Below are 14,880 nucleotides of genomic sequence, written 5' to 3'. Positions count from 1 at the left end.
GAGAGTCCTATTTACGCGTAGCCCTAGAGATACTTACACAGTAGATAACTGGGTTAGGGCGCGTTGAAGATAAACAATCAACTTTTCGAACAGTGCAGAAGGTACTATTCAATTAAAATCTGCCTCCACGATACTAGCCTTACCTGATAGGACTCGTAAAATAGGTCTGTAGTGACCCATATGAGGGTGCAAGAGCCGTAAACTAGTTAGAATTTTACGTTCTGGCTGTCAATTCTTCATCCGAAGTCCAATTGAGGGCTACTGACTGCGTAACTATTCGCTATACTAACTACGTTTATTTATTCTATTCATCTGAGTAGGTGAGCAGACCACTCTAGAAGTATGCCTGGCCTATATGCGAGTGGTAGGTGCTAGGTCTTGAAGGCATCGACACTGCCCCCGCGTTTGATATTGACACGACGGTAACCTCTTGATAAAGCACAGCCCCACAGTTGTTTTTTTGCTATTCTACTATTGCCGAGTGTCGACTGCCGAGAAATATTTCACGCTGTAATGCTAATAGCACTGGCGATCTCGCGGGATAGGGGCTAGGAAACCCAATTTGCAGACAGCTCTTGCTGCGTACCTACCTAGGTGGGTAGTAAGACCCTTTGACCTAGCGAGGGTTGACTTCAGATCATAACAAAATCGATAACGCCGTTCAATAACTTGGATTATCACAAGTAGAGGGCGATGATAATGAAAATATAGGATGGAATACGCGTTTATGGTCCCCGGCTATACGACAAGGGAATGTATTAGTGATATTTGCTACCTTGTGGTCATTTTCATCTTCGATACTTTTTCGTGAAGCAAAATGGCAGGAAACACGCATTGTTTACGCATTCTCAAGGCGGTGCCTTCAACACCGCTTGTAAACCTAGTCCACCTAGAATGGCATTATTGGGAATGATCAATGGAAACAAACACGCAGCCTGCGTCTGATGAAGTTCTGCGTGGGAATACCATTTACTTTTCAATTTCGGGGTTTGCGGCCCTGAGAATTTCCTACTTCGTACAAGGGCGTAGGTTAGTGAAAGTGATTTTTAACTATCTACCTAATAGTTAGCACGATCACCTACCTAGGTATGGTTCACTCAATTCAACGTTCTCAATATCTATCCTAGGGGGAACAATGTGTAATGGTCATATAAAATAGATTAATACGCCGACTAGCCTTCACTTATCTGCTAAAAAGCCATAGGTAGAAAGTACATTTAGTTTTAGTTATGATTGGCGGTTTACCTTTTGACCCTCTTCACCTCTAAGGGCCTACAGTTTCCCACGAGTATGTGCGATTTATTACTAGCACTATGTAGGAGTACATTGTGTTGTTTCGATATGGCAGATTTCAATTACCTCGATTTACTTGGGTACCTTTCTTAGACATATGAACGTCGGGGCTCTAACATGACCCAGGGCCAGCTTCCGGTAGGAGATCTATTACAGACTGGATCATGATGGACTTAACGACGGTTAATCGTTTAGTGATCAGACTCAGGCCTGGCTATCTATGTATATTACGTAAAGATCGGGTAGGATTGAGGAGCTGATTAGATACGTAGATGTATTGTAAAATATCGTGTAACCTCAGAGGCAATCAACTTCTAACATATTGACGGGTATTACAATGCTAATCTCCTGTCAACCTCATGAAACCATTTGGAAGCTCTTTACTTTATTATAGGATATATTATACATAACTCATTATATTAATTTTTAATGCCTATATTTTTTTGTACTATCTATCCTACAAACCTTCGTCGTAACTATGTTGGACTAGTTGTTTATCGACTCGCTTAATTTGACGACCAGTCAGTACAAATTGAACAAGATCATTGATACATGTGTATAAATCTAAACCAATGCTTACGTGTACTTAGTTATAAAGATGTGAAGATGTCGAATACACGGAAGTCAATCTTTGAGTACCTAAGTACACAAGTAAAAGTGTTGGACTTGAATGTACTTGAATAATGACGTTAGCGCCAGCAAGGGTTAGTAGTAGCCGATATCGGACGGGAAAAGAGTTATCAGATCGTAAGCGCCCCACTACCGTATTTGGGAGCGCCATTAATTTCCTCGGCTATACTTTTTTTTATCTGATCCGGTGCTAGCCATTCTATTCTCCACCCAATTATTCTTAATGTCTCCCATTTTCTCCCCTTGTCCCACTACGAACGTGGAACTCTTTCTTCCAATCCATCCGCTTAAAGTTATCTGATCCGCTGCTGCAGACCGCCAAGAACCACGGCTCTGGTTCGTTGTCACCCCCTAGTATGCAACCTTCCCAATTTCTGAGGTCCTACCTAGCTAGGTAGATTATTATTCAGTTGGCGGGCAGGGCTGGGGGAGTAGTGACGACTATGAAAGCACCTTTGATGTTGACGGCGCGATCCCTTGCATTAGTGCGGGAAAAGTTTCAGCGTAAGCTTATACGAACTTATACACAGACGGAAAGTAGGAATCAAGGAAGCGCCCCGAATACCTCATTGAGGAAAGCATTGTACATCTAGGTACTTACAATACTTGACTGCATAAAAAACAATGGAGACCCAATACTACTTACGTTTAGCTAGATGCCCTCATCTTGGAGCAAGAGCTAGGCATTGGGCCATAGCTTACCAGGGTCATGGCGGAATATCTCGGCTAGTCTACGTAAGTACATCTAGCTCTCTCTGAGCTTGCCTGCATGCTTCTATCGGACAAGGAAGAAGTTCGGAAATATCGCAAGGGATAAGAAATTTCCTTCCCAGCAAGACAATTGGGAAGATTTCTATGTGAAACAAAGTGAAAGGAATCTGCAATTCGAGCCTATTAGATACTCAATTGTAGCTACCAATCGCGATACATCCTCAACAATGTCACCCTCCGACAATGATCTAGTAATCAAGTTACCACATCCGTACCTCACTTCCTACATTCTTGTCAAAACCTCGCGCCCTTCAGAATCTACTCCATGGTACCAAGTCAAACAACAAGATGATGCTACTTCCACCAGCGAAAGCATAGCGCAGAAGCCGAAATCTCTACCTGAACGTCTTGATAGTGACACACTCTTCTTCACCGAACCCGCAGACCTAAAGTCAAGCGAGCGACCGCCTGAATCAAATAATACGCCATGGGGACGCGCTCGTCGCTCTCCAAGCTCGACCATCGCATGGGACGGCGCGACACCTCCAACTCTAGCGCAGGCTTGGCTCGTTATTTACGTGCTATTCACAGTGCGACCGTCAATGGAAGGATTTCGACTTGCACTCACGGGTACTGGTAAAGAAGCTCTCGCCGCGCAATTGAAAGCTGTGCTACTAGCCGTCGATCACCCAACCGCTGGAGGACTCGCTGATGAACTGCTCATCTTGCGTAGTACCTTCTGGCAAGGTGCTGGATCGCCATTTGGACCACGTAGTGTCTGGGTTCCTGATAGTAACTCCGATTCCGATGTCAACGCTAACTCCCTACCGAAACCGCTATCGACATACCCATTGACGCCTCTCGAGCACACAATGACATCTGAAGCAGGCGGTGCGCCAGCATGGCACCCGCGACGACCCGCGAAGCCGCGCCCGGGGTCAGTGGTGTATAGCCGATGGATTCCGCATCTACGCGAAAACTTCAGTATGGTAGCGCTAGATTGGGAGAATCCGGAACACCTAGAATTATTCCACAATTGGCAGAACGACCCGCGTGTGTCGCAGGGGTGGAATGAGACGGGATCGCTAGAACAGCATCGCGAGTATCTCCGTCGCGCTCACGTCGATCCTCATCAGATCACGCTGTTGGCTGCTTTTGATGATACGTTCTTTGCTTACTTCGAAGTTTACTGGGCTAAGGTACGTACGAATGAGAAAACTCGATTGAATTGTGCTAATGGTTTGATCCTCATTTAGGAAGATCGATTGGGCGCATATTACAGCGCGGGCGACTTTGACCGAGGACGGCACTCACTTGTCGGCGATGTTCGATTCAGAGGCCCGCATCGTGTGACAGCGTGGTGGTCAAGTTTGATGCACTATTTATTCTTGGATGATCCGCGTACCATGTACGTTGTAGGTGAGCCCAAGTACACCAATAGCTCGGTGCTGGCGTACGATTTTATGCATGGTTTTGGTCTTGATAAGTTCGTGGACTTACCTCACAAACGTTCTGCCTTTGTGCGATGTTCTCGCGAGCGTTTCTTCCAATTGGCGCCTCTTGGTGAGAGTGAGAAGGTTGTAGGTGGTACGCTGGTTGGCCTGCTCCCTAAATTGTGAGGACAGTGCTGTTATTACATGTTAAGTCCGAAGAAATAAAACAACTCAGGCTTATCTTTGGAGGACAAGGAAAAGGTGTGGGCACGATATTAAATGTAAATCAATTGATTAAATTGCGATATATCCATCAACTACTTAAAAAAAAATATCAATTTCAGATTAATATCATACTATCGTGACCTATCTAATATTTGTGATCGTGGAAAAAAGAACTTGGTCGTAACTATTTCCGAGTATCCTCTATTAACGCCGATACACCCTGTTAAAATCACAGCGCCGAACGAATTATTTTCTTACGCCTTAGTCCCCCCAAGACGAAGATGATCCCAGACAACTATACGATGATAAGTTAGCAACCACTCATTTCATACACGATCAAAATAATATCAATAAAAATGCGAAACTTACTTCTGAATCCCAAATCTTCCTCAAAGAACCATTCCATAATCTGTTTACCATGCTTCATACCTTCACCGCCATACGACAGCGCGTTCTTGCCAACAGCTAAGCCGATCATAGGCGGAATCTCATTTAGTTTGTGGAAGGTAGGTTCCTTGCCCTGCAATTCTTGTAGCATCAACTGATGGATGTTAAGTCCAGCGTAATGACCCTGGTGCATCGCAGACCCGCATCGCTTGATGCCGGACCAGTGAATCAAATCTCCGATCGCGAAATGCGTATCCGCGTTCGCGATCTCATTTCCGTCTTCACTCAACAACTGCAGCGTTGGCCGCACACGGACGTACTTCTCTTCCGTCTGTGTCGCGGTGGGTAGATAAGAAGTCGAAGGTTCACTACGGGAGATGGCGAGGACGACTTGGCTGGCGAGCATTTTATGTCCGTTCTCGAATTCTACTTGGAAGACCTGCTCGTCGGCACCTGTAGCCTCGTTCTTGCGGGTGATAGGAACGTGGCTCTTGAGACGGTGCTCGAGGAGCACGTCTACGCCCGTGTTCTTTGTAAGCTCGAGAGCGCAGTCCTTGACGTTATCAGGGAGAGGCTCGGCGGATAGGAGCTTTGAGCGTGAGTGTGCTAATGTGACTTGCACATGGGGCTGCGTCACTTTGAGTTCTGCGGCCATTTCGATGCCTACGGCGCCTGTTTGGGGTGTTAGTGGGGATTGCCGATGAAGAGTGAGGGGTAATGAGATGGCTTACCTCCACCAACGATTAGAACGGGTGCGGTGCTGTTGATGACGGCTTTGATATGACGGCCTGCTTCTTGAAGGTAGTCATCACGCTTAAGAGATTGAGGCACGACAGGCCAGACGCGACGAAGGCCGGTGGCAGCGACGAAGAAGTCGTAAGACTCGGAACGTTCCGCACGCTCGGGTTGTTCGAGGATAATTGCCGTCTTGCTTTCGGGGTCAACGCTGCTGACGGTGCCGTGGACGAAACGGACATCAGGCCGCTGTAGAATTGGGATGTCCTTGAATTTTACCCAGGCCTTCTCAGCATAACTGCTGGAAGCCAATGCTAGGGGCGAGCCGATTACATGGTCTAAAAAGATGGCCGGTTAGCAAACGGAAGAGGATCGGCGTGGGACGGCATGAATGTGGCTGCAGTCAATCTGTATGAAGCCGCAGTAGTCTTCATGCAATGCATGTATGAGAAAGATTACTTACAAAAGCCATCGCGCTCATCGACGATGGTGATGTCAAGGGGAATCGGGTCCTCAATTGTGTCACACTTTTCAAGCAGGTTGACAACCGCAGCCAGGCCACCATAGCAGCCACCTGCAATCAGAACCTTGTAGGGGTTGGCGGTGGAGCGGCCGATGCTAACGTTGGTGGAAAATTGCGATGCCATGGCGAATCTTGCTGTCGGAGAATTAATCGGTGTTGAGTGGAACCGTGGAGTCGTTGCGGTTGCGCTGCAGTAGAGCACGCAGCAGTATTTCAGAGATGGGGTTAGACAAAGACCGGCAGAGAAAGCATTCAGATTGCGGAGGCAATTGGTAATTGTTGGCCTTAAAAACATCAACTTTTAATAATCCCTCCTCTTTTTTTTCCTTTTTGAATTTTCCCTACGGCTGGCTGCGTTATAAATTGAGCAGAGGAAAAAAGGAGATAGACACGGAAAAGGAGTCAAGGGTCAAACAGTGTTAGCCTCTCGGTACACGGAACACGTTCTGGGAAGATGGGCTGACGAGGATAGAAGGCATTGGACTCGTTTATTGACGAGGTAGGGAAATTAAGGGAAAAAATGAAAAAAGATGATAATCAGGATCACCCCTAGTCATTATTATGTATGTACCCGGACGGTCCAGGTAGGGAAGTCAAGCCAAACGACCGACTTGGGAGACGATTATCACGATTGGGCCTATTGTACCGTGTGCCAAGGGGGCCACATGGCGTCAACGGACTTGCCCCTTCTAAAAAGAAGTACCCGTCGGTTCTGTGGTTGATGGTACACCCCTGCCATTTTCAGTGTGATCTCTACCTCCATCCCCTAAGAAGGTTAGAAAAATTTGCATATGTATATGCCAAACAGTGACATTTCATCCCTTTCTTACCTAATTTTATTGTTTTCATTAGCATAGGCGAGTTAATCAAACGACACGTAGAAAACACTTAATCGGTTTACTACTTCCAATTCGCGGGAAAGGTACTAGGCCGGTTTCGACGTTTCATTTCCACAAGATCTGATAAGGAAGGAAAAGCAAAAGAAGCGGTGATCACGTCAACACTGCGCTAAAAAACCGACAACACAATGGCTGGGTGGATCGGTGGGGCAGCGGGGACAAAGTTATCTGATCCGTACTTTGCAGGGGTACCAAATTGTTGAACTACCTAGTAAAGAGCGAAACCGGCGGCATATTCGGCCGATTATTACCCCAGACCTATCCCCAGCAAGTACATACATCTCGGTACGTCTCGGTACAAGACATTCCACACAGCTGTGATGGGGAACTACCTCCATTTCTCCTCTCTATATAACCGCTACATGTATTAGCATGTGATGTGATTATTACGATTATTGGAATTGCCGTGACAAGGTGGTCAAATTGTACAAAAGTAAGTTTAAACTAATTGGTATACTTCCAAGAACCGCTCTGATCACCAGACGCAACGCCTCCAAAAAGAAACACACGCTGAATTAGAACGGATTCTAAGGGTTCAGCCGCATTGTTTGGATGTTGAATCCCGCTAATCGAGACAAGACGTGCATATGACCGAGATTATGGCAGGAATATGCGATCGATTAAGCGGTGAAACCCATAGGGATAATAATTCACAGAAACTAAAACCGGAATACAGAAGCCTGTTGTACAGGAGGACTGGAATCCTTGGTGTCTTTAATAACACCGACAGACTGGGATAAGAGCCTCAATTGTCTCTTTCGGGTAAAATGTTAAATCCAATCAATTGGGACTACTTAATCCATCAGAATAATATCCCACTCGCATCCCTATCATGTTACATTCTGGAGTCGAATCCTCCCCATGATCGGTGATGCGACAGTTAATCGCGACTCGTAGCCCCAGTGTCACCACATCGTACATGGGTACTAACTGAGTCACGGCGCAGCTGTAATTATAATCTGATAAAATTGGTATTACACTAGCTTAAATATTTCGGTACTTAATACTGGCTTATGTAAGTTATAATATTAGTATGTGGTATTATTCACACACTTACCCAATCGCGAAATTCAATAACTAGAGCTTTGAAAGAAGTACTTGATAATCTCATCGTACATTATAAGGTCTACCCAGATAGGATGAGAGAAGTTCTAATTCTTGATTCCTTAAGACTAGGTGACCATCCCATGTTTGCCCGTCTATAACCGACGGTGAGTCCGCAGCTGTTTTATCATATTTTCATTCTTGTGACTAACGCCACCCGCGTAGTCGTAATGCTTCTTGCCATGTTCCAGGAGCTATGCCAAGCATTGCCAATCCACCCTTGCTCATCTGTATGTGGAGAACTATCATAGTCCTACTTGATTTCGATAAGTGCCTCGTATTGTGCGCCATGGTATCCTGGCTATATGGTTTACATAGAGCCTCATCTTTAACGCATGGCCACCGTACCGAGTTTCCTTGGAGATTTTTTCAATGACACCTTATGGTCTTTTGACCTCCTAGTTCATACCACTCTCTGCGAATATCCACGATCGAGAGTACTACAGTCGTGGGACATACCGGTCTAATAAAACTATTCTAACTAATTGGAAGGTCTCATGGCCTTAAGATGTTGTTATGCAAGTGTCATTACAACAGGTTTTCTCTTCATTCAATGTTCTAGACCAAGCCACTTTGAAAGCCAGGCTACTTTTAAGGCTATCATATAAATGCGGTGTATCAATAAATCCCACTCGATTTTTTTAATGAAGTCATCGCGGGGCTCGTTAAATCATGTGCGGGTAGACTTGTGTTACTTGGGTTCAGCAATCATTGTCCAGACAGGGACGGTAGCAGATGACTTCGGTCAATGGATAAGGGCCCTAAAGTGTCCCAAGCCGATTTATGAAATTGGATACAACTTCCGAGGTATACATACATGATCTAATTACTGTGTAAAGAAGAGTATGACCAGCTCAGAGCGATTCCAAAATGTTGAGGTACCCATTGTGCCTTGTCGTAGTACGGAGTGGGGGTATAATGTCAGCAATAAACCCCACAAAAACCCAAAATCTTTCGCACTGGACTCCCTTTGCAGCAGCTCCATGACCTTATTTTTATGCGCATTCATTGTTCGGCTTATCTGATAGAGAAAAACTGAGTCGTGTTGGTAAAGTTTCGCTGGAGAGTCCGCTTGAGCCAATGAGCGTCAACGTACCGCTAGAGGCTTTCCTAATCCGGCAATTGGTTACCATCCTGAGTGCACTAACCCCAACCCCAACCCTAAACCCAGCTTTGACCTCAACCCTAACCTTAACTTTAACCCTTACCCCTACCCTAACTTCATGTCAACCCTAGATGAGCAATCACGTACGACGCACTCATTATATACTCATAACCAGCAAGAGCCTGCTATCCAAAGTATTAGCTCTGCCGAAACATTATAATTCATAATTATTTTATGTATTTATTCTATAATGATGATGCGAGGAAATCCTAACGCCAATTTGTACCCTAAACCCTAAGTCTAAATATGCTATCCCCAAATCACCAACCCGTATTCGCGATATATGGCTCTATGATATTTGTCAACTCCCTAGAACCGTAACTTCCCAGTTCCGACTCAAATCCAATCATAACACTATCCCAATCTTGTTGCGCCATGGGAAACCCATAGTCTTCAGAGATTGGACGCCCACCATTATATATGCTCGGGTCCTCATTTGGATTGTCGAGAGGGAAGCCATTATTAGAAGCTTGTCCCTGAAACTCGGCAGCTTTTAAGGACGAACTTTCGTTGGCGCTCGATACTATAAGGGTAGCGACGCGACCGAGTCTCTCACAAGCGTCATGTATCTTTTGAGTGCTTGGAGAATCAGCCGCCCCCTGGCCTAGAACCGAGACCGACGAAGATAAGAGAGCTAAATCAGCATTAGACGACGTGGCAATGGCATTACCAGCTAAAACGATAAATGGTACAAAGGGTGCTAGCGACAAGATCCTACAAGATGTTAGCAGGGGTAAAGTGGGACATGATTTTGAGCTTACACATTTAACAACATGGTCCACCCAACCAAATCATCCTTTAGTCGTTCCTCGCCAAGCTGTACGAACCTAGATAAGGCTTTGCGCGCTGCATCTATGCATTCAACTGAGCATTGTAGCGGATGAGGTTGCACGGAATTTGGTGGCAGTATCCGATATACAATGGTCAATAGCGAGTGCATGATGATATTGAGTAACCCAGCGGCGCCGCCGTACATCTTGTCCCATGATGGATCTTGTCTTGTCTAGGGAAGTTAGGAATATGACTGAGTGAAGTGTCTTTAAGGTTCATACCGCTACGACAGAATCCTGAATCGCTTTCAGCCTAGAAGCAAGTTCCCGCACATGATGAAGGCGAGTTTCGTGTGGTAGGTTTCGTGCCGACGCTGAAAACAGCTTTTGTTGAATTTCCCCGGTGATGATTGCGTAATCTAATATAGCGCCGTATACCCTATTTCATGTTAGTATTGTCAAATCGTTTAACATTATAAACTTACCGTCGTGGAGCGTTGATGTATTCCGCTAACGTAGCGGGATGGGGTGTGGTAACATCGTAATGGTGTATAATAGGTGTTCTACCTGATGTCATGGCGAGCCCCTTTTCCCAGGTGTATATGTGCCAGAAGATGGAGCTTTTCCGTCTAGTATCCTCACTGTCTAGGTTATCAGACAGGCGATGAAAGCCCAAGTCCAAGCAAGCTCTTGCAGCAGCGCTGATTAACCTCCACGCAATTGTGTTATGTCCGTCCTTCAGGTAAAATGTCCCCTAATAGGTCAGGGTCAAGCCACACATTTGAGTATAGTTCATACTTACAAGTAATGATAGAGCTCGACATGATTCCGTTGAGGGCTCTGAACATAAGCGAAGACTTTGCATTGCCGTTTCGATATTCTCCTTCAGCAACTTACCATGCGATCGTATTGCTTCGACAGTCGTACCCATCCGCCTACATTCACCTTCGTCAACGCCAAAGAAAAGATAGTAGAGTCCAATGTTGACGCATATCCATGTCCAAAGCGAGATTGGCTCCGTTGCGAAGTAGACCCCACGGCATATTTCAATGAATTCATCTTCTTTAAAAATTGGAAAGTCAACGAAAAACTGCTGTTTGTGAACTTTGGCTAGGCGTAGAATTTTGAGAACAAGGTCTATTGGAGGCAAGGGCAGATTCCCAAGTTCTGTGCCGTACGTAGGCTGAGGTGGTGTATGAGGACCACGATCCGATACGGCATGATCGGGTGGATCCGCGTCATGAAGTAATTCTGCGACTCCTTGTGGAGATATAGCTGTAGGTGCACCTAGAGCCTCGACATTGATGAGTTCGGAAGTGGCGAGAGCTGTCTCCAATGCATTTTTGATTCGGTGGGCATGCGACTGGAAAGAAGGATCGCCATTATAGCCTTCGCGGACAGTAGATAAACTAGGCACTTGTTCGTCAATCATAGCTGGCGGGGTATTATGGGTCTGTTCTGTCAACGTCTCTTTCGGAGCTGGTGTGATATCCTTGCTTATCAGGAGACGTTGAAGCATTTCTTTGACGTCGCTGAGCTGACGCCCGACATCCTGAACAGCTTCATCGTATTTCGATGATAGAAGAACCCGCTGCCGCTTCTCGGGTGCTCGGCGCGTAGTCCGGCAAGCAACATTAAGGGTTACACAGCTTGCGCATGGCGATCGTCTGTCGCACTTAGTCTTTTTAAGGCGTCATTATGGTTAAATTCAATATTGGAGATTAAGCAAGTTGCATACCTTTCTGGCCTTGCAGTTATCGCACTAAACCGGCGTCGCAACAATTTTAGTATTACTAATCTGCATATGAGTGCCATTAGATTGAGGAGGGGTCCTTACTGCCTGTCGTCGCTCCAATGGAACGCTAGGTTCTGTTTCACTCATCTTCAAAAAGGTGTACTAAATCCGGATTGCGACATGAAGATGGAGTTGGACGGGATCATTCTCAAAGGCCTCGGGTCCCGACGATACTCTAAATTCATCGGATCCCGAGGCCGCCGATGATTGGTGTAGTCCTAATTAAGTGGAGGAGGAATAGGATCATAGTGGAGACGACTAGCAGGTAAGATGCTGACACAGCCACCCTCATTATACTCAACCTGCTATGACGAACCCTTTCTTTTTGTCGAAGTAATAGAAGAGGTTGAAAGAAGGTCCCTAATAACTCTATATCACCCCTTAATTAATAAAGACATAATGCTCAATTGCTAGATATGTATCAAATGGTTATTCAAAAAGGCATCCTGGTAAGTGGCTTACAAAGATAATTACTTTATGAGGTATTCACAATGCGAAGTAGTACCGTAAGCAATATTCAGGGGTAAAAAAGGAGGCGGAGACTAGCGGTTTACAGGCAAAAAATGAATTAATACAATGTACGAAGAAAAAAACCGTCTAATAACCTTCTGATACCCATTTATACCATAATAAAATTACAGTCAAAAAATTTGACACAGCTTCAGCCAGGAGCAAGCACCAAGGCACTATCCGTCATTCATCATTTGACTCTTGAAATCTTGAAGCCTCCAGGAATGCGCTTCTGGAATACTTCGTTCGGGTCGTATTTGGCAGCAACATCTCGTATGTGCTGAATATTATCGGCTCCGTAGCTTCCGAGGGGGTCCTGACTCGCGTCCGCATAATTGAGGTAGACGAAGTCGATATCCCCTTGTACTGATCTCGCGTACTCCTTAACCTGTGCCGTCAACGCCTTCAACTCGGCCCGTGCGATCGCAAAAGCTTCATCGCCTTGATCCGGTTGAATTGCAACGCCGAAAGTCCACAAGATAGCGTTATGTTGGACACTATTCTTGAACCCAAGCATGTTTCCACCTCGCTCTTCGGCAACCTTCCCCATGTAAGATGGGATTGGTTGGAAGAATACCATTGTCACAAACTTAGTGGGATCGATGGAGTGTTTCAGAGTCTCGATAAATTGCTCATGAAGTTCATTGCAGCGACGGAGTATTCGAGGGTCGTTGTAAAAAGTCAACGTTGTTCCAATGTCCCTTTTTCAATTAGTAAACCTTGACCAGACAGAAACGGCTGGATTTAACAAACCTAGTGCCTCCTGGAACCTGCGACCCAGCAGCAGCCTTTGCCATACTCTGGCTAACTGAAACATTAAGCATAGCAGGCAGGTTCTTAACCTTATCAAATGATGTCGTAACGTTGCTGTGCCCTTGCGTGTTGACATAGATTTCGCCGATAGATATTTCCGAACTCATCGAAGCGTTGTAAGTGAAGAAGGTCACAAGTGCATTGTCGTGAAGTGACTGGTCCTGGTCGGCGAATTCAGCGACAGCTTCGATCGCGGCCTCGGAGTAGTTGTAGCTTAGATAGCGCAGGTCGTAATACAAATCCCGAGCAGGGAGAGCTTCCATATCGTATCGAGTCACGATACCGAAGTTGCTGGTACCCCCCTTCAAGGCCTTCCACAAATCCGCATTGGACGTACTGTTAGCGTTGACAATAGTTCCATTCGCCAAAACCACTTCAAAGTTCACGACAGAGTCACAACCAAATCCCATTCGCCCCGAAAAGAACGAGTTCCCACCCCCAATAAGGAACCCTCCAACACCGACGTCGCCATCTCGGCCACCGGTAACAACCGCTCCTTGCTTATCAAGATCCGCGTATACATCCCTCCATCGGCCGCCAGGTTCAATGCAGGCGATGTTGGTTTGAGGGTCGTAACTCGAAGAATTCATCAAACTCAGATCAATGGTTACTCCGTTATCAATATTGTTGCTTCCAATCGAACTATGGCCTCCGCTGCGGACTGCGATGTGCCAATCACCCGCGCCATTGTCGACACCAACCAACGTGGTCAAAGTGGTAGCGACTTCCTCACGATTACGAGGTAGAACAAAACAGTAAGGTCTCTGGCGCGAATTTTCCGAATACCAAGACTCGACTTCGGGTTCATAGCCGGGATCCGTGGCGAAAAGAAGTCGATCGCCAAGACCGGCTTCGATCAGAGCGTCGCACTATCAAAGGGTAAGAAACAACATATGACGCATGCAAGGTATAGCCCCTCAAATGCTGCAGATATCACAACTTACAGGTAGAATTCCGCTGGTAGTGGTGTTTACTCCCGAGCTACCATTCGTATACGATAGTGAAGAAATGAACACCCCAGATGATGCTGATGCCCCTCCGCTGAGGATAGCAGCAGCAATGTAAGCTCTCAACATGATGAAATTTTCTGAATATCAGTCGAGATAGAGCGGTGAACTAAGACGTGCTGGGTGAAGTTGGGTTGAGAATGTATTCCATGAGCTTAGGGACGAAGTCTCATTTATATGCGACTTGTTGTCAACGTCCTAGGTCAAATTCTAAATTGGTCCTCTCTCCAATTATCGTGCCTTGCGCAGCCTCCCGACGCTTTCAGCTATGGTGGATACCGCGAGGCTCCGATGCGATAGAAGATCATCATTATACCGCCGGAATCGTGGTAGGACTTGAATGAACTTTTCGGAGGCCTAGGGGCCCGATCACTCCGGGAATTCGGACATGCCCCCCGATGTCAGCATTATTACGTACTGCTGCCATCATATACACTTCTGTTGGATACCGCCTCATGGAAGATCGTCAAAAAGGAATTAAATTAGATTCAGCTGAACAAAATCCACCTTATTTATTCACCGTCGCCGGTAGTCAACTTTTCCTAACGAAGAGTTATGTTGCTTAAAACGTAATTTTACGTGCAGTTGCCCCAATAAATGAGCCCAGCCAATATCGGTCCGCTTCTCTGTGCTTATATCCGTACATTTTTAACTCTATTCTGACGTCGTCGACAGTTTGGATGTCCCGAGTGTAGCTATTGCCGAGGTGAAATACTGGATACTGGGATGTTGTAGTCGATATACGGATATCATCGTACAGAAGGATGAGCTAAAGCGTATATAGATAAATCGGGATATATGCGTATAACCTATGAAAGCTGAGCAATGCTTATGTCATCCAAGGTATGGAGGAATTTTTTTGTCGCTCAAACATTGACAG

At 45.8% G+C, this 14,880-nt stretch overlaps 4 protein-coding genes across 4 annotated transcripts; 1 reads left to right on the top strand and 3 right to left on the bottom strand.

Moving 5' to 3' along the window:
• The first annotated feature begins 2,152 nt into the window (after nt 1-2,152).
• Nucleotides 2,153-4,416, top strand: F4822DRAFT_384301 (acyl-CoA N-acyltransferase). The gene is made up of 2 exons (XM_051456514.1): nt 2,153-3,833; nt 3,891-4,416. Exons 1-2 carry the CDS (start codon nt 2,862-2,864, stop codon nt 4,251-4,253), a joined length of 1,335 nt encoding a protein of 444 aa, XP_051319094.1. The 5' UTR covers nt 2,153-2,861; the 3' UTR covers nt 4,254-4,416.
• Nucleotides 4,417-6,979, bottom strand: F4822DRAFT_384298 (FAD/NAD(P)-binding domain-containing protein). Its single transcript, XM_051456513.1, has 5 exons — nt 6,768-6,979; nt 5,878-6,703; nt 5,411-5,752; nt 4,662-5,351; nt 4,417-4,587 (listed from the first exon to the last, which is right to left on the bottom strand). The coding sequence occupies exons 2-5, from the start codon at nt 6,230-6,232 to the stop codon at nt 4,547-4,549; spliced, it is 1,428 nt and encodes a 475-aa protein (XP_051319093.1). The 5' UTR covers nt 6,233-6,703; nt 6,768-6,979; the 3' UTR covers nt 4,417-4,546.
• A 2,266-nt stretch (nt 6,980-9,245) lies between these two features.
• On the bottom strand, nt 9,246-11,866 carry F4822DRAFT_384294 (uncharacterized protein). Its single transcript, XM_051456512.1, has 7 exons — nt 11,713-11,866; nt 11,614-11,637; nt 10,678-11,556; nt 10,361-10,629; nt 10,158-10,314; nt 9,867-10,108; nt 9,246-9,819 (listed from the first exon to the last, which is right to left on the bottom strand). Exons 1-7 carry the CDS (start codon nt 11,755-11,757, stop codon nt 9,366-9,368), a joined length of 2,070 nt encoding a protein of 689 aa, XP_051319092.1. The 5' UTR covers nt 11,758-11,866; the 3' UTR covers nt 9,246-9,365.
• A 454-nt stretch (nt 11,867-12,320) lies between these two features.
• F4822DRAFT_8257 (FAD binding domain-containing protein) lies at nt 12,321-14,538 on the bottom strand. Its single transcript, XM_051464036.1, has 3 exons — nt 13,938-14,538; nt 12,934-13,862; nt 12,321-12,881 (listed from the first exon to the last, which is right to left on the bottom strand). The coding sequence occupies exons 1-3, from the start codon at nt 14,067-14,069 to the stop codon at nt 12,371-12,373; spliced, it is 1,572 nt and encodes a 523-aa protein (XP_051319091.1). The 5' UTR covers nt 14,070-14,538; the 3' UTR covers nt 12,321-12,370.
• Nucleotides 14,539-14,880: the final 342 nt, after the last annotated feature.

This window comes from Hypoxylon trugodes (assembly GCF_022578975.1).
Source record: "Hypoxylon trugodes strain CBS 135444 unplaced genomic scaffold F4822scaffold_1, whole genome shotgun sequence".
Classification (NCBI taxonomy): domain Eukaryota; kingdom Fungi; phylum Ascomycota; class Sordariomycetes; order Xylariales; family Hypoxylaceae; genus Hypoxylon; species Hypoxylon trugodes.
The sequence above is the reverse complement of the archived record's forward strand: the minus strand, read 5'-3'. Positions and strand labels throughout refer to the sequence as shown.